General features: G+C 46.0%; 1 protein-coding gene across 1 annotated transcript in view; it reads right to left on the bottom strand.

The window, feature by feature from the left end:
- The window catches only part of DNAH2 (dynein axonemal heavy chain 2), a 1666550-nt gene that overhangs the window by 1605674 nt on the left and 41779 nt on the right, over positions 1–19097 (bottom strand). Inside the window, exon 2 of the mRNA XM_069218683.1 lies at positions 16391–16558. Coding sequence (XP_069074784.1) covers positions 16391–16547 — 157 coding nt within the window. The 5' untranslated portion in view covers positions 16548–16558. The remainder of the gene's footprint in view (positions 1–16390; positions 16559–19097) is intronic.

Raw genomic sequence — 19097 nt, 5'->3', positions numbered from 1 at the left:
AATGACGTCGTGAGTCTCTACGGTGCCGGGAGTCTCGATGACGCCGGTGAGACCTTGGCGAAGAAGACTTCTTATGATGTTTCTCCTTCTTCTTTGACTTTGCCATGAATAACTTGGCCTCACGCTCTTTGAGGGCCTTCGGATTCATGTGTTGACATGAATCGCAAGTCGAGACGTCGTGGTCGGAGCTCAAACACCATAGACAGTCGGAGTGAGGATCTGTAACTGACATCTTGCCCCCACACTCTCGACAGGGCTTGAAACCCGACTTCCTCTGAGACATTATTACCGCAGAGAAGACTACGCAGCAGACAATACACTGTAACCACGAAGGTAACAGTAGCTCCCTCGAAGATAACCGTTTCGAATGCACGGAAAAAAGGGAACTGTCATCGGCACGTCGGCGAGGACCTCTTATTGCCTGTATGACGTCAGACGGCGTCGCGTGGGCTAGAGTGACGTCCTCGTCGACGTGCAGAGACTAGTAAGAAGATTTCCGTCAAATGCTGGCGCCATGGGAGTATTCATCAGGTGAGGAATCCACAGGTAGTTGTATCCATCAGAAGTGCTGAGGCGCTGGAGACCTTCATAGCAGATGCCGCCGTACCGCACATCTTTCTCCCCAGGGAGTCTAGGTGTCTGCTCTCCTTATCCGGGGGGACTGTGGAAGATGATGCCACAGAGTGTGTTTTTCTGGCTGCGGCTAAGATAACAGAGTCCGGTGGTGGATCCTTCCGCAGGAATAAAGGATCTTGCTCCGGAGCTTTGTACTTCTTTTGAATCCTAGCCAGGGCAGACTTGAGAGTGGCTGGAGTCAGAAAGGTGTCCATAGTAGGTTGCAGCAAACCCGGTACTAGTGGCAGCAGTTTTCTCGAGACTGATCTGTGTTGTAGAGTCTCAAAGATAACTGAGGATGAGGTGGCCGGCTCCGGTACATCAATATTTAGTTTCTGCGCTCCCCTTAAAAGAACCTCATTAAAAGTGGTGATATCATCCACCGGTGAGATCCTAGCAGGTGGAGAATCTGTCAGTGTGGGGGAGTAGCGCCCAACAGACGATCCTGAAGAAGACCAAGAGGGTGATCTTCTGTGTGGTGTTCGCGACCTGGTTCTCCTTCGGGAACGAGACCTGCTACGAGAAGCTGTAGCAGAGTGTGCAGGTCTTGTGGTCGGCTGACGAGGAGCAGAACGAGCCCGTCCTGCTCTAGCTGTAGGCGATGGCGTTCTAGGTAATGAGGCAGTAGGAGAATACATCCTAGAGTATTGGGAATCCGGGGATGCTGCCGGTCTATTCAGGCTCTCTAACCATCTAGGTGATAGAGTGATGGGAGAAACATGCCCCGATGAGCCCACTCTGGAATGGGATGATGCACTCCGTATAGAGACCACCGGTGAGGGAGCTTTATCTGCTGGCTCTACTGCCTGTGACACAGCTGAAGGTTGTGTCGACGTCGATTGCATCCTCGACGTCGAAAGATGCGATGGCTCGGCTGTTCTCGACGTCGAAGGTCTTGATGTCGAAAGCCTTGACGTTGAATGTCTCGACGCAGAGCGTCGATCGCGGGATCTGGACCTACTCGCCGTCGTGTGTCTCGACGTTGAGTGGCGAGTGGTCGACGGCGGATGTTCATGCCGTCGTGGCGATTTTGACGTCTTGTCCTTCGACGCCAAGGGGCGAGACGTTCTCGACGGCGAACGGGAGCACCGGAGATGGCTCGACGCCGAACGGCGGCCTGCCGTCGACGGAGATGTACCCCTGTGCTGTCCATGCTTCGACGCTTTGTCCCTCGACGTCGGTCTGGTCACCGTCGACGGCGATCTATGCCGGTGAGACGGTGGCAACGATGACGTCGATGGAGAACAAACAGGCACAATCCTACCTGTCGACGTCGATCTGGCCATTCCTTCTGTTGGAGGCCTGGGAAGTGAAGAGGATGTTGACTTTTTCCTCTCCTGAAGCACATGCAGCCTGATTTTCTCTCTGTCTTTGAGAGTCCTCCTTGACATCTTCTTACAATACTTGCAGGTGTCAGGACAGTGACTCTGTGGCAGGCAGACAATACACAGAGAGTGTGGGTCTGACTGGGCTTTCTTCTTCCCACAAGAAGGACATTTTACAAAAAGAGATGGCATTTTCTGTCAGAAAAGACTGCCAAACTCAGACAAAAGATGTTATCTGTCGAGTAAACAGGAAAAACACTATTTTTAGGGATTTTTCTGAAGAAAAACTCAGAAAAACTGAGAGCTCAATGCTCCAGGATCCTCTCAGAAGAAGCCGGAAAAAAGAACTGACCTAACTGTGAACCAACTGTCACCTTCCCTTCACCCCTGAGGCATGGTGGGATACTGGAGGTGCTCAGGGTCTTAAAGGCACGGTGCCAAAGTTTTTATGGTTCTCCTGTGTTAACCTGCATGCAGCCTATTGGCTAAGAATGCTTCATTGTTTTTCAATGTGGTTTTTTTCTATTTTTCTCTGCTATTTACTGCTGTTTACTTCCCTAAGTCCAGTTTTTGGGGCTTAGGTAGATATTTATGATCTATTGTGATTTTATAATATGAAAAAAAAAAAAAAAAAAAAAACTTTCATAGAAATAAAGCATTTTAGCCTATTTATGATTATAGCCTGCATTGCTGTTTTACACATGATAATATGTATGTATTTTATATATATATGCTCCGGGGTCCCCGCACAAGGGCGGGAATATTCAATGTTTATGACTATTGATGAGGATCCCCTGGAAGAGAACTGTATCTAAATTGTGGCGATAGGAGGAGGAGACATGCCTTGTAGTGTGTCACACCTGCAAACAGCAACATGAACTTGGACTGTAGTGTCTGCACAGGATCTTGGAGCACTATGTAGAGTGTGCAGAGTAGTTGCAGTTGTACTGCTGTAAGAAAACAAATGAGTATGTTGGACCCCCATTCCGCAATGAATACAGATACTACCATCGGGATGTCATCATGGGAGTACCACGACCACAGACTGACAGGGGTGAGGTCTGACATAAACATATCCATATGTGTGGGATACAGCAAATAATAGGACAGGACTTCTTTGAGAGAATAATTATGAAGGCCATCAATTCACTAACGATCATCTATCTATGATGGATGAGAATGGGACATAGGTGAAGGTAAGAAGGCATTGTGGTTATGGAACTTTTGTGCGTGACATGTTGAGGGTGGTTTTGATACCAAGTCTGAGGTGCCACTTCACTTCAGTAATTTTTAAACATGTACTTGGCATAACGGTTTTGGTGGTACCAGCATGAGTGTGTCGAAGAGCATTTTGTACTTAGAGTAAAGCTGACCTGGGTGTGGGGAAAATTTGAGAGTAATCTTTAAGGATCGAGTCCTTAAAATAACTGCAAAGCTTGCTGCAAGATCTTCATTATAGGGTCTTGTTTGGTATTAACTATCACTGGGTAGGAGCACACAATATACTTGTAGGATTGTTTGGAGTGTGTTTCTTGTGTGGAAAGCCAGAGCACAGCATTTTTCTGTTGTGAAATATAGACAAGCAGTCATGGAGGCGGGGACTCTGAACCAATATGTTTGCTGCACGAGGACACATAGTTCAATGAAGACTCTAAAAGGGATATGTGTCAGGTAAGCTTCGATGGGCAAAAGTTTGGTTTTAAGACATAGTGGCTGCAAATGACAGCCAAAGATTATCAGGGCTCACATCATTGCATCCTTATTTTGAAATGGTTAAGAGGATACCAGTTACCAGAGTATAATGTGGATTGTCGTCCATGGAATGGTGGTGCCTTGTATAGTCTAGTGCAGTCGGACTGCTTTTAATCAAAGTTGGCAGTGGGCTTAATATAACTGAACACTTCAGAGAAGATTGTGCAAGTGAAGACATCCTTTATCCATCCTAGCAAGAAAGCAAGAGGACTTCTAAGCTGGCTGTATGCAGGAGAAAGTGGCTGTCATCCACAACAAAATAATTCTCTGGCCGGTCAAGCCAGATAAGCCAAGTGCGGTGGGCCTGAAGTGAATTAGAAATGGCTGTAAGATGTTCCATCCTAAGTGAGTGTTGCGGCTAGGTAATGAGAGGTTGGCAAATGGTGTACCCGTGGGCTTATCCTCTGGCAGGAGTGCACAGTATCTGTATTGCTTGTGACAACCAAGAGAAAAATATTATCTGTTGTCTGTGGGGGGGCTTTATTCTCTCCACTTCATTCTTATGTTTTGGTGGTTGCCTGCACAGGTGGGGAGTCACTTGATTATGGGTGTGTTTTTGTGTTTGCTGTGTAAATACGAATTTGAGAATTCAGGTCAGAACTACTGTATCAGGTGAGCCATGGTAGTGCTACAAAACTGCGGCATTCTGGCAAAAGGGCGAGCAAAGCTGTGTGGTCAGGCACAATAATTTACTCAGGGAGAAGCAAGTTGACTGCTGTTTGCCAACACAGGAGATTGCCTGGAAATTTAGCCAGAATTAGCTTTGTGCCCAGCCATTAGATAACGACTAGTGGGCCGATTTATACCCATAGTGCTGCTCGTCCAGTAACAGAGCTGAAAGCTGGGAGCCCCAGCAAATGGAGAAAATTTGGAGGCACAAAGGGAGAAAGACCGTCAATGATGCAAGCTCTGTTCCATGAGGTGACTCATACAGCTGGGATAGCGCAAGGTCTCCCAAGCAGGTTCATCATTACACGCAAAGCTCTTGCTGTGGTCTGGAGTGAGAGACTAATGCCAATTTTGGTGTCTGGGATGCAGGACCTGCAACTTAAGTGAAGATGCCATGATTATAGGGACCGGAAAGGAGGTCAGTGTGTAAGGTGATGTAAACGGTGGGGACTGCATGATTGGTGGCTACGAAATGCACCTTAGCTTTTGAATTTTGGACTGAGCAGCAATATCAGTTTTAGAGTCAGTAGAGCTCTGCCAGTGTCCTGGTCGTCATTGCAGTGCAGGAAAAGCACTGAAGACACTGCCATGGAAGACGTAGTCTCATGAACTGCCCTACCAACATACTGAGGGGTGCCACAATGGCCAGTGTTATCTCAGCAAACAAAGAACCTTTTTGTGGACAGAGCCAGTCGAGGGTGGAAAGCATGAAGGCGCTAGCTCTTTTTTTTTTTATGTAGTGTGCCCTGGGACCACGATGGTTCACAAGATGGATGACACACTTAGGTCAGCTTAAGAAGTACCAGTATGAGGGGCTGGCTTCCCTTTCATTTTCTGGTTGTGCATATGCATGGTCTGAATTGTGCATCCATCCATGCATGCATGCCCCGCTGCATTCCTCTGGTGCTACACCACTGCAGTAGTGAGCGTCACATGTGCTAGCAATCATGTGAGAGGTCTGTTGACAAATGTTATATCACTCCTGACTGTGCAGGTGACTCGTTGACACCTGGAGGCCCTGCCTACAGCACCCAAACAACCCATGTTACTCCCAGGTGACATGTGCAGTTGCAGTCTTGCATGAGGTACCACGCAGGAAAGCAAACTATACCTATGTTTGCCAGGCTGTGTTTGTGTGAGTCGCTAATATTACATAAAGCCAGGTGTTCGTGCTGGTTGTGCTGGGCAGAAGATGCTCTTGGGTTCTATGCAACAAACTAAAAATTCCCCTCAAATTAAACAATTGAGAAAATGTTATTCAGGCTTTAAAATGTAAGTTATCCTCTTCTCTTGACGGCTTTAGCTACTGCATTTACGCAGTACACCAGTTTTAAACAGCAACATACAGAAGGCAGCCATTTCATGACTCATTAATCCCAACACTAACGTCTCTACAAAATGGCCCCTAGTGACTACTGGTTTCTGTCGGGGCGCTTCCGCCGTTGAGAGGGGAGGTAGGATACAGGACCTCCATAAAAGATCCTCGGCCGGGTCACGGCCAGAAGTAGAGGTACTCAGGGTGTGATAGCAACCCCTTCCTCATAACGGTAGAAGGACATTAGTCCTTCATTTTGCTGCTTAAAGAATAAGTTACTTACCTTCGGTAAAGCTTTTTCTGGTGGATACAGTTACTACCTGTGGATTCCTCACCAAAAGAATTCTCCCCTCGCGCCAGCCTTCGATGGAAATTTCTTCTAGCTCTGCACGTCGACGATGACTTCACAATCGCCTGACTCCACATGATGTCATCTAGGCAATAAGAAGCCGTCGTCGACGTGCAGACGTCAGTTATCACAATTTTTTACGTGCCATAGAGGCGAACAGGTTAAACCTAAAGAGCACACACTAATCCAGAATAGACGAAAATAAAACATTTAATATAATAAAATATAAATCACAGTTATGAATGCTCAATTCGAGATAGAAATAAATAAATATATATGTACAATTCCAGTCCAAAATGTCCTTTTCACTATCTTAGATTGCAAAGGAAAAGTATATACAATGAATACAAGCATATGCATGTGAAGGCTATATACAAATATATATACAAGTCCAAGGATGCGCACTCAAAGAGATCCTGGTTTGACCAGTCAGGCAACGGGGAGGTGGGTGGGACCGTGAGGAATCCACAGGTAGTTACTGTATCCACCAGAAAAAGCGTTACCGAAGGTAAGTAACTTATTCTTCTGATGGATACACCTACCTGTGGATTCCTCACCAAAAGAATAGAGTCCCCAAGCAGTATAACCTCCGGTGGTGGGTGCCCGAATGGTCAAACCAAGAAATCTTGTAGCACCGAGCGAGCAAAATGGCCATCCATCCTGACCTCAGAGTCCAAACAGTAATGCTTGGCAAAAGTATGGAGGGATGCCCAGGTCGCTGCCCTGCAGATGTCAGCCACAGGAACACCTCTAGCCAAAGTTGATGAAGCTGCTTTGGCCCTGGTGGAATGGGCACGAAGCCCCACAGGTGGAGCTCTCTTCGCCAAAGAATAGCAGATCTTAATACATAGAATGACCCACCTGGATAGCGTTCTCTTGTGGACCGCTCTACCTTTCCTCTTCCCCACGTATCCAACGAAGAGCTGTTCATCCTGTCTGAACTCTTTCGTCCTGGCGACGTAGAAGCTCAGTGCTCTTCGCGGATCCAGACGGTGGACCCTCTCTTCCTCCTTGGATGGGTGAGGTGGAGGGTAAAAGGAAGAGAGAGTAATTGACTGCCCCAGGTGAAAGGGTGTAACAACCTTCGGTAGGAAAGCCGCCTTGGTCTTCAACACCACTTTGTCCTTGAAGAAGGAAAGGAATGGGGTTTCTACAGTTAGAGCCTGAAGCTCAATAACCCTTCTGGCAGTTGTTATTGCCACCAGGAAAACAGTTTTAAATACTAGGAACCGTAAAGAACAAGAGTGCATGGGTTCAAACGGGGCCCCCATAAGAAAAGTTAAAACCAAGTTAAGGTCCCACTGAGGCATAATGAATGGCGTGGGCGGATACTTATTAGTGAGTCCCTTTAGAAACTTTAAAACAATTGGTGATTTAAAGAAGGGTGGTTGATCAGGAAGGCACAGAAAAGCAGATAGTGCAGACAGATAACCCTTAACAGTGGCAACTGAAAAACCTTTCTGTACCAAATAGAGCGCAAATGACAAAATGTCAGATAAACCAGCTCTTAAAGGATCTAAACTATTCTCTCCACACCAGATTGTAAACTTAGCCCAACGATTTGCATAGATTGACTTGGTGGAGTGTCGCCTGGCCGATAGAATAACTTCCACCACATCTGGATGGAGAGAAAAGGAACTCAGATTGCCCCGTTCAATCTCCAGGCATGAAGATGCAGGCTCTGGAGGTGGGGGTGTAGAATCTGCCCCTGCGACTGTGAGAGGAGGTTCACCCTGCAAGGGAGACGGAGCGGAGGGCACTGAGAGAGTTGGAGTAGGTCCGAATACCACACCCTTCTCGGCCAATCCGGAGCTATTAAGATGACTTGAGCTCGGTCCTGGCGGATTTTCCTGAGAACTCGAGGAATCAAGGGTATGGGGGGAAACGCATAAAGCAACTGACCCTTCCAGGACATCTGAAACGCGTCCCCCAGAGCTCCTTGCACCGGATACTGGAGGCTGCAAAACAGTGGGCAATGCGCATTCTCTTGAGTTGCAAACAGATCTATTTGTGGATATCCCCACATCTGGAAGATATCCAGAACTAGATCTGGATGAAGACGCCACTCGTGGTCGAACGAGATGCGTCGACTGAGAATGTCTGCACGCACATTCAGGACTCCGGCCAAATGATGTGCAATCAAGCAGATCTTGTGGTCCTGAAGCCAGGACCAGAGTCGAAGAGCTTCTCTGCAGAGAAGATACGACCCCACTCCTCCCTGTTTGTTTATATACCACATTGCGGTCGTGTTGTCCGTTAGAACCTGGACTGACTGACCGCGAATGGAAGGGAGGAAGGCCTTGAGTGCCAGCCGTACTGCCTGCAATTTTAACAGATTGATGTGTAATTTCTGTTCTACTGGAGACCAAAGGCCTTTGATCTCCAGGTCCTCCAGATGAGCTCCCCACCCTAGAGTGGAAGCATCCGTTACCACTGAGGCCACTGGTGGGGGTAGCGAGAACGGCCTTCCTTGAGACAGGTTGTCGACCGCTGCCCACCATTGAAGATCCACTGCAGTGTCTCTGGAGATCTTTATCGAGTCCTCGAGATCCCCTTTGTGCTGAAACCACTGCCTGCAGACGCACCACTGGAGAGCCCTCATGTGCCAGCGTGCATGAGTGACCAACAGTATGCAACAAGCAAACAGACCGAGCAGACAAAGGACTTTGAGGATTGGAACTACCGCTCCATTTCGAAACATTGGAACCAAAGCCTGTATGTCCTGAACCCACTGTGGCGGAGGAAAGGCCCGATTCAATGTCGTGTCCAATACTGCCCCTATGAACAGGAGGCGTTGAGGGCTCCAGGTGAGACTTGGGTACATTGACTGAAAACCCCAGGTCATACAACAATTGAGTCGTCGACTGGAGATGGCACCGCACGAGCTCTGGAGTACTGGCTTTGATCAACCAATCGTCCAGATAGGGAAACACAGCGATCCCTTTTCTTCTGAGCTCTGCCGCTACCACCGCCATCACCTTCCTGAAGAATCGAGGTGCTGAAGTAAGACCCAACGGGAGGACCGCAAACTGATAATGTTGTGATCCCACCACAAAACGGAGATACTTCCTGTGCGATCTGAGGATCGGAATATGAAAATACGCATCCTGCAAATCGACCGACACCATCCAGTCTCCTTCGTTCAACGCCAAAAGAACCTGTGAGAGGGTCAGCATTTTGAACTTTTCCTGTTTGAGGAACCAATTCAAAATCCTCAAGTCCAAAATCGGTCTCAGCCGACCATCCTTCTTGGGAATCAGAAAGTATCTTGAATAGCACCCCTGACCCCTCTCTTGCTCTGGAACCAACTCTATTGCACCTTTTTGTAATAGGGATAATACCTCCTGCTGTAACAGGAGAAAATGGTCTTCCGAACAGAAGGATGGGCGGGGAGGGAGGGTGGGAGGAAATTCCCGAAAGGGAAGAGCGTACCCCCTCTTCACAATGTCGATGACCCAGGAGTCTGATGTTATGACCTCCCACATTGGAAGAAAAAGGGTAAGTCTCCCCCCTACTGGAGACGAATGGACAGGGAATGGTGGAGGACTACGGCTGCTTTCCTTATTGCACCCCTCCCGAGGAAGAGGAAGAGGCAGAGTGCTGCAAGGTGGCTCCTCTCGTACGGACTCTGCCCCTGCCCCTGAAGGATCTGTAAGGGAGGGTAGAAGCAGTTTGTTGTGGTCCTTGCAGTCTTCCTCGAAAGGAACCACAACCAAATCCTTTAAATCTCCAAAAGCCTCTAAAGGTGGATGAGGCAGACGACTGGAGTCCCAAGGATCTAGCTGTCGCTCTGCTATCTTTAAAACATTCTAAGGCTGAGTCAGCCTTAGAACCGAAGAGCTTTTCCCCATCAAACAGAAGATCAAGGAGCGTAGCCTGCACGTCCGTCGAGAAGCCCGATGATCTAAGCCAAGACTGCATCCTAGAGACTATGGTCGTGCCCATAGCCCTAGCCACCGAGTCCGAAGTGTCCAAACCAGACTGGATTACTTGCGTTGCAGCCGCTTGAGCATCCGAAAAGAGTTGCAGCATCTCCTGTGACACATTAGGATGGCCCTTTGCCTCTTCCATAAGGGCATGTATGTAAGGTCCCAGTATGCATGTGGCATTGGAAGATTTCAGGGCCATACTGCACGATGAAAATGTCTTTTTAGCAGTATGGTCCATCTTTTTCGACTCTCTATCAGCAGGAACCCCAGGAAACGAGCCAGGCGAGGATCTGGAGGAACATGAAGCTTGGACCACAATGCTCTCCGGAGTTGGTTGCCTGGAAAGAAACACCGGATCCCCAGGCGCCGTCCGGTAACGCCGAGCCACCGCTCTGTTGACCGCAGCGGTGGATACAGGTTTCATCCAAATATCCTTAATAGGGTCCAGCAGAGCCTCATTGAATGGAAGAAGAGGCTCAGCAGAAGCAGATGTCGGATGGAGGACCTCTGTCAATAAATTTCTCTTAACCTCCGCGGTAGGAAGAGTAATATCCAAAAAGTCTGCAGCCTTACAAATGACCTTATGGAAAGAAGCTGCTTCCTCTGTGTTCCCTCCAGGAGAAGCTAGATCCCATTCCGGGGTAGTGTCAAGGCCACTAGCCGAGTCCAGACCCTGGAAGTCACCTGAGGGCTCTACAACTTCTCCTTCCTCCAGGTGTTGCCTCGCGTACTCCTCCTCTTCCAAGAGACGAAGGGCCAGGCGCCTTGATCTAAGTCTGGACTCCAAGCCTGGAGTCGACAAGGTGTCAGCCGACGCCGAAGATCTCCGTCGGCGCCGAACCTCGGATTCGTCCGAAGCCGGAGGCTCCGGCTCCACAGCGTTCTTGGACGTCGATGGGATCCGAGGCGAATCCGACAGCGCCGTAACAGGTGTAGCCATCCTGATCGACATCGTAGGCATCGGCGCCGCTTCAGACGCAGCAGACATAAACGGGGTGAACGGCGCCGACTTGAAAGACGCCGAAACACCCAAGTCGTAGGCCAAAGGACCAGACGGACCTGCATGACTTCCACCCGGCACCATGGAAGCAAAGATGTTAAACATAGCGTTCAAAAACGCTGCAGGATCCGATCCCGGAGTCGGGAAAGCCGGGCACTGTTGCTGCTGCACCGGCGCCGGCAAAGCTGCCGAAGAGGGTCCAGGTAACTCCTGGCCAGGAGAACCTTCCAGCCTCTGGGGAGGCTCGACCTCAAAGACCGACCTAGGTGACGTCGGGGTCGCCGGAGGTGGAGGGGTGACTGTCGGGCTTATCTCCCACGTTGGACGACGCCGAGTCGACAGAGAAGCCGATCTAGACCTGGACCGTCCTTTGCTCGATCGGCGCCGAGATCCATGATGGCGCCGAGAGCCACTATGGTGATGACGAGACCTAGAGGATCTCGACAAAGACTCCCTCCTACGATGCCTCTCTTTCTTCTTCTGGGACCAGGCCAAGAATAACTTTCCCTCTCTTTCTTTGAGTGCCTTAGGGTTCATGCGCTGGCACGAACCGCATGCCTCGACCTCATGATCGGAACTAAGGCACCAGAGGCAGTTTTCGTGGGGGTCGGTAACCGACATCCGACCCCCGCATTGGTTACAAGGTTTAAAGCCGGATTTTCTAGGCTGCGACATCGTAACCGTCCGTTGGTAACAGTAGCTCCCTGTGAGCCTCGAAGAAACAACCGTTATTCTGGCACGGAAAAAAGGGAACTGACGTCTGCACGTCGACGACGGCTTCTTATTGCCTAGATGACGTCATGTGGCGTCGCGTGGAGTCGGGCGATTGTGACGTCATCGTCGACGTGCAGAGCTAGAAGAAATTTCCGTCGAAGGTTGGCGCGAGGGGAGAATTCTTTTGGTGAGGAATCCACAGGTAGGTGTATCCATCAGAAATCATGATTAAAGGAGCTTCAACATTGAAAATGTTAGTTAAGTATAACTACGTCCATGTGACGTACATAACCCCACCAAAACTGAGTGCTATTTATCCGGGCATACAATATGTAGTGGGGGTATGGGGCTCGCCTATCGGACTAAAGTGGGGTTATTGTAAGTTGCGCTATTATTATTATTTTATTGTTGCTTAACTTGAAACGGCGCCTTCCAGAGCCTTGTGAATTTACTGAAATTGTGCTGGAGTGCGATGCTTATACAATTGGTAAAAAAAAAAATCTAATGAAAACAGACAATGGCTCTGGCCATAACATGGTTGAATCAATTCATAAAGTACATACTAGAGGTGGGCGAGCTAACACGTTAACGGGGAAGCGAGCCAGAGCCAAGCCAAGGGTGCTGTCTCCGATGTTAGAGCTTGTGCACCAGCCCTGAAAATGTCTCCTATGTAACTCATAGACCCAAACATTACGCAAAATAGGATAGTCTCTTCGACATTTAAAAACATTGATTTCTTTAGCATGTGGAAGTTTTGACAATAAAACGACACACTACAGCACTGTCCTGAGAAGTACTTTGTTAAAAGTGAAACATTTTACAACATGCATGAACAGCGAACTAAGTGGCACCACTCTGGTCATATAAAGGCTGTACGTCTCAGATTGTTATAGACCAACATTCCCTACGTTACAGATCTCTCCTTACCTCTTTCTGCACCTTTCAGTCGGTTTTATATAACGCGAACTTGAACGCAGGTATTAGAAGGCTTTACGTAGTAAACCATTGGAATGCTTTACACAGAAACCGGTTATATTACAGAAGGTCACAATCCAGTGTGTATAGGGACGGGGAGATGAAGTTCTCTGGGTCCAAAATTGACAACTCTAACCACATCCAGAGTACGGGGAGGGAGGCTGGCAGAAGCCACATGAAAGCTCGGCTCCAGGTTCCAGCAGGACTTCGAGCTGAGCCCGAGCCAGGCTTCAGACGTCAGCTTTCAGTGACCTGCCCACATCTAGTAGTTACAAAACATGGACACATGCCTTTGCAGGTAATACATTGACTGCACCATTAAAGGGTTAACGAGGGGCATCTAATGTGGGGTTTTCTGTCTTTGGGCCTTTCTCTACTATGCAGGCATGCGGAAGGGATGAGAAACACACAGGACACAATTTTAGGTACTATATATGATTGCTTATTCTCTAGAATGCTAGTTACAAAGTTAGCGAGTCAAAAGAAAACACCATGCTTATGAAATAAGGATTATAGTTCAGCGATTCAGCTATTTTCTACACCTAACAAAATTGAAACATATTTCGTGACAGATAAGATGGCATTTAAATCTGATTCTGTATCTTATACTAGTTACAGGATGTTTTTCCAAGATCTACTCGATCATGCAGGAAGCAAGAGTAGGATACAGCTGTACTCGTTGCCGCCAAATAGCGCAACCGCAGCAGTCCTGGTAGTAACCCTTCCTAATACTTCAAGCGGGGTGTCTCAAATCACTCATCCACCTGCAAAGCATGGAATGTGCATGGAGATGGTCTCGCTGTAAAGCTTGATAGTGCTCAGCTCACCATTCAAACACCACAGTAAAAGTACAAACACGTTTAGCGTGTCCTCCACTGGACACTCCCATTCCATCCCTCGACTGTTGCTTGCTGATCACCCAGCACAAAGCCATCAGTGTCTTTCGTTGCATCACAGATGGATTCTGTTTCGAAAATGTATATGTAGCCGTTACTGTAACTTCAATAGCCCCCCAAACCAAACGTGCAACGTATAGGTAGTGATCCAGGTGGGGAAACCCTGGCTTTGCATCAAGGCATGACGAGGGACGCCCCCATCAGGTGGGGGGGTGCTCCTCGATTAATAAAATTTGGCATCAGAGGCCCATCCTGGCAAAGCACACTGCAGCTGAAAATCCAATTTAACGTGGCTGCCTCCGGGGACCCTTTTCTACTGCGCGCACCAGACGCAGTCATCACTTAAATTACAAGGAAATATTCCAGGCAAGGGACCTGGAGACACGAGGACTAATGAGAAAGGAGCTCCAACACCATGCTACCCCGTTCCAGTCTTCCATCATTTGAACCCAACGTTTAAAAAACAATGAGGCACTTAGCTTAAATGTTTCATTCTCCGAACTGATTAAGTTTGTTGGCAGGCTCCGCGCCAGCGGCTCTACCACTGTGAAAATGACACGGATTTTTTTTTTGCGGTTTTATATAGCGCGAAAACTCGTTTTTGGTAGGCAGTGGGAGATTAAGTAGTTTGTCCAGAATCACAGGATGTTAGGGGGAAGCCGAGGATCGAGCCTGGTTACCCAGCTCTAAGGTGGGCAGCTGTGGCTCTCCCTACGGGTACCTGGCCTGTACTGCCTCGATGCACCCAGAGGACTGCCTCAGAAATAATCAAGGAAGAGGCATCCTCTGAAACGCACAAAACCACAGACTCCAGCTGAGAATAGGACTCCTCCTCTTTCTCCCATTTTATCTGCCCCCTGTTTTACCCCCTCTCCTATGCATTCTAACAGGGACCTCCCTCGCTCAGCCCCTGAAAACGGTATGGAATGCTTACCACGCGGTCTTTACCACAAAGGCAAGTACCACAAAGGCCCATTTCAGACACTTTACAATGGCAGACTTTACCAGAGATACTGTTTTGAAAAAAAATCATATTATGTCACTTAAAAAGGGAAGGGTATGTTTTTTTTAGGTGTCGGGAGTGAGTATGGTAAGGGTTTTTTTCCGAGGTTGGAAAGGACAGTGGTAAAGGGATATAAGGGGATTTGAGGGTCAAGGGGTGAGTAGTGGTAAATGGAGGTAATATATTTTTAGGGTTCAAGGCCAGGCAGTGGTAAAGGGAGGTAAGGGAGTTTGAAACAGAAAAGGGGGTTACCATCCAAAAAGAAAAAAATATATAGTTAAAATAACAAAATGGTGTTTGGAAAGTAACCTGCACCCCCCAAAAGCAATGTAAAAATATAAAACATATATAAGATTTAAATATATATAAACACAGTTATATATCACAAGAATATCAGTCATTCCCACGGCATATGCATGATAAAGTACTACAGTAGAATACAACATATTGTAAAGGTTAACGCATCGCGTTGTACACCATACGCACTAAAGCACGCACAGTAGCAACTGATAGCACCTGTAAGCTACACAAGGCTTTATTACCCGAGAGGTCCAATGGTTTTGATAAATTGTCTCCCTGTAGGCTTTGCTAATTTTTTTTTATAGTTTTGCAGTGCTGCTTAGTGTACTTCCTATTAAAAGCTATTTTAATTTGTAAGGGCAATACTCAGACGAGGCAGGCTTTTCCCCTTCATAGTTGCCATAGTTGACCTGAACCTGCTGTTAGAAGTGAATGTTGCTGAGGAGGATTACTGTGTATTGTCATTATGGCCTTATTCAGCACTGGAACCATGCTTGAAGTACTGATATTGGCAACTAACTACTGGTGCATGCCTCCATTATGAGTGCAATCTGAGTGTGAAACAAGAGCATGGAGCAGTCAGGGACAGCTGATATGCTGGCCTGTGTTAGGTGAGATTTGGAATGAGTGGGTGATAATAACCTTTCTGCCCACCTGTTAGCAGGCATGAACAGATGTTAATTGCCCTCGTTTTTGTCCTGTGTCTTCAGATTTATAATTGTAGGTGGGCATTTAACAGAAGTGAACACTTTCTGCAGAGGGCGTTAGCCACCTGGCTATAAACAAAGTGTAATAACATTTAAGTAGTACCTTGACATATGGAACCTCTAAAGAGACTACCCACGTCCCAGGGAAGCCACAAGTGAAACTGAAGAAAAACAGTTTTTCGTCATAAAACTCAATAGTCATGAGGGTGGCCATGCTTTCTGAGTCCATGATTGCCTAACAGCACAAGTAGACTTGGGGTTGACCTTACACCGCCTTCTCCACCTCAAATCAAGTATGCTGGTGCTGTTGTGAGAGCCTAAACAAAGCACCTCGAAAGTGGGGAAGGATGGATACTTTCCCAAACTGCTATTAATGCACAGGTAGAATACGACAACCGTCCCCACCACAAGTTCCAGAAAAAGCTAACTCAAGACGGCCAAAGGTAGTCCAATAGCCCAGTCAGACTAAGTACATGATCTCTCGCTTTGGATCTTTGCAATTTATCTAAAACACAGCATCTCGACATATTTGTTCACCAAAAAGAACTCACCACAAAAAAGAGAGAAGATCAGGTGTTGACTATAAAGGTCATTGCTGCATTATCCTCCTTTTTGAAAAAAAAAAAAACATTTGCCCATTGAACTCCCAGAATGACATCCATTTCTGGGCCTTTAAATGTCAAGACTCAGAAAAAAGGTCCTTGAAGTCTATGCCATGAAATATTCATTTCCCTGCAGGAAACCGCTTACCTGTGGAACTACCTGTTTTGCTTAAGGTACTGTGGTCTGTGTCAAGTCCAACCCCCTTAGTGCCTCAAGAATAAATCCTAAAATGTCCTACCAGGCTGTGCGTCAAGAATAATGGACGTATGGCGCGAGTCGTGGGAGGTGGTCCTTTCGACTGAGAGTGTGGATTTGGCAGAAATTAGGTCTTCGCTGACCTCCTCGGAGATAGCCTCAACTAACGGTGTCTTTGGGTGGACCTCAGACCTAGACATGGTCCTTTATTCTGGAAAAGGAAACAAAAGAAGTGCAGTACATTAAGAAATGGGTACAGGACGTGCAGCCTTAGCAGATCAAAGCCAGAGCAAAATACTACATAAGGAGAACCAAAAAAGGCAGAGAGAGAGAGAGAGAGAAATATTTTATCTGGCCTAAAGAAATAGTACGCCAGGAAAACCTTGTAGAAACTATGAAGGATTCAATCAAGCACACTGATATGTAATTATAGTGTTACATTTGATGTTCACAGTGGTATGTACACAAGGCCTTCATACATTAGGCACACAAATTATATCTGTGATTAGAAACGTTTGCGTACCCACAAGAGTATCAGAGGTCAAGAAAAGCGGATGCAAATTTATTTATCATTCAGAAAGTACTGCAGTGACTTTTGAGAATTTACAAACAAATAGGAAACAAACTCCCCGCACTCTTCTTAACATCTAACTTACACCCAACTACATCAGGGGTAAATAGTGCGGGAAAGTCGTAGGACACCAGTCACTTCAGTTTTTACAGGATAACTTACACGTGGAATCACCACAGCTGGTGAGTCCCACACACACACATATATATAGATATGTTAAACATAAGTTATAAGGGAAAATATATCATTAGCAAAAAGGACATATACAAGAATCTTCATATTGAGATCACTGTAAGTGAAAAAATGTGTGGTACATCCACGATATGCCATATTTCCATTCAGTTACTAAAATTGTGTTTTTAAGTGGGATTACATCACGTATGCGGTAATACCACTTCACTACACAGGAAATTAATGCCAGGTATCACCAGCAGAAAGAAGATGACATCTTTGCATCTTTAAATGCGGAAAATGTGTAACTACTGCTTTCTGCCTGTTAGTCTCAATTTTATACTTAATTCTTCCAGTATCACAAAAACTGGTGTCAATTATGCACCTTAGCATTTAGGGAAGGTCCCATCATTCGCTAAATGATGGTATAAGGTTTAGCTTACAACAGTTTCACTGCTATAGCTACAATTTATAACTCAATCTGAAAACTTTCAGGTCTTTGATTAGGGCCATGTTTTAAGTGCACCTGCGGTCCCTATTTGGGCACAAAATGAGAGTCCGCACCTGCTTCTAGATTACATGTACTGTGAAAATACCATAGTTTTTCAACATACAAATTTCAACTGGTAAATTTTGGTGGAAATTATGCAGTTAAATAAAGCAACATTTTAATGTGCCAAATCAGAAACTGCACTTTTTAATACCTGAAGTCGTACAACAGTAGTACTATTCATGAACTACAAAATGCAGTTTACTAACAGAAGGGAAGTGCAGAGACGTTTTGCCTCCATCGCTCTTTTTGTCTGTACAGACAACTCTATTAAAGAGGCGGGGATTTCTGCACTTTTAAGTCCATGCTTTAGTTGTAAATGTGGGAGGGACGGGGAAAAGGGAATGGGGAATATTTACAACAAAAATGGGAGGGGTTTAGGGAAAAGTAAGGAGGGCTTTAGGAAGAGACAGGCTACAAAACAGTAGGCCTATTAATATTCACAAACAACACTTCTGAAGTTACTGCAGTCCTAATAGTGACAAAACAGAAGTAAGTATGCTCCAGCCCAGCCCTGGTGTAAGTCAAGCACCAAGTATGGCCTCTCACAGGCACCACAACACAGAGCCATAGAAAATAACAGAGGTAGGGACTAATAAAAAAAAAAAACACAGCATAAGAAATATTGGTATACAAAAGAATTTTGACTTTCAGAAAAAAATGTGTTTCACGTTAAAATTATACAGAATTAAGTATCTATTTTATGTTAAAGTTTAATAATAGCATAAAAATAAAATAATAAACAATTAAACATATATTTAAATTACTTCTATGCAATCTTAAACAGAATCAATACAACCTATATAACAATGTCCGCATGGGTGGGAATTATTTTTACTACTCTTTATAAAATGTTATTTAAATATTTTTGTATTGATTAATACCCATTTAATTTAATGGGTTAATGTAATGTATCATTTTACTTTAATAGTTTTAAGTTTGTAATAAATATTTAAATGATTTTACATTACTATTGCAAATAAAATAATTGCAATATTTTTGTAAAGAATAATAAACTTAAATATTTTTCCCTTTACTTTACCATAGGGCGGTCTCCACTATGTTGGTAGAGGTCTCCACCTAGATGTAAAAATGTACAAACTCATAAATCTTGTTGTAGATATCTCCACCGGGGCGTGGAGACATGCAAGTAAACCCTTGCATTTATTTCTACGTCAAAAAATGAACAGCAAAAAAGTGTACATTTACACCTAGGGTGCAGTAGCAGATTTACACGAATCAATCTGCAAATGAATTTACTTCTGTGACTCAGGCCCTAAGTTTCAAAGTTTGACGGGGAGAGGAGGAAAGGAGGGCATGTTTTACTATATTATTGACCATTCACAGCTCAGTAAATTGTGAAGGAAAGGAACCTGAAAAGCTAGAGTAACAGACCATAGATGTAAGTACGGCCAATGCAAGGTGACGGTGTCAGTAGACTCAGACCAAACTTTTTGG

The sequence above is a fragment of the Pleurodeles waltl genome, chromosome 12 (assembly GCF_031143425.1).
Source record: "Pleurodeles waltl isolate 20211129_DDA chromosome 12, aPleWal1.hap1.20221129, whole genome shotgun sequence".
Lineage (NCBI taxonomy): Eukaryota > Metazoa > Chordata > Amphibia > Caudata > Salamandridae > Pleurodeles > Pleurodeles waltl.
Note: the sequence above shows the minus strand (reverse complement) of the source record. Positions and strands in the feature narration are given on the sequence as shown.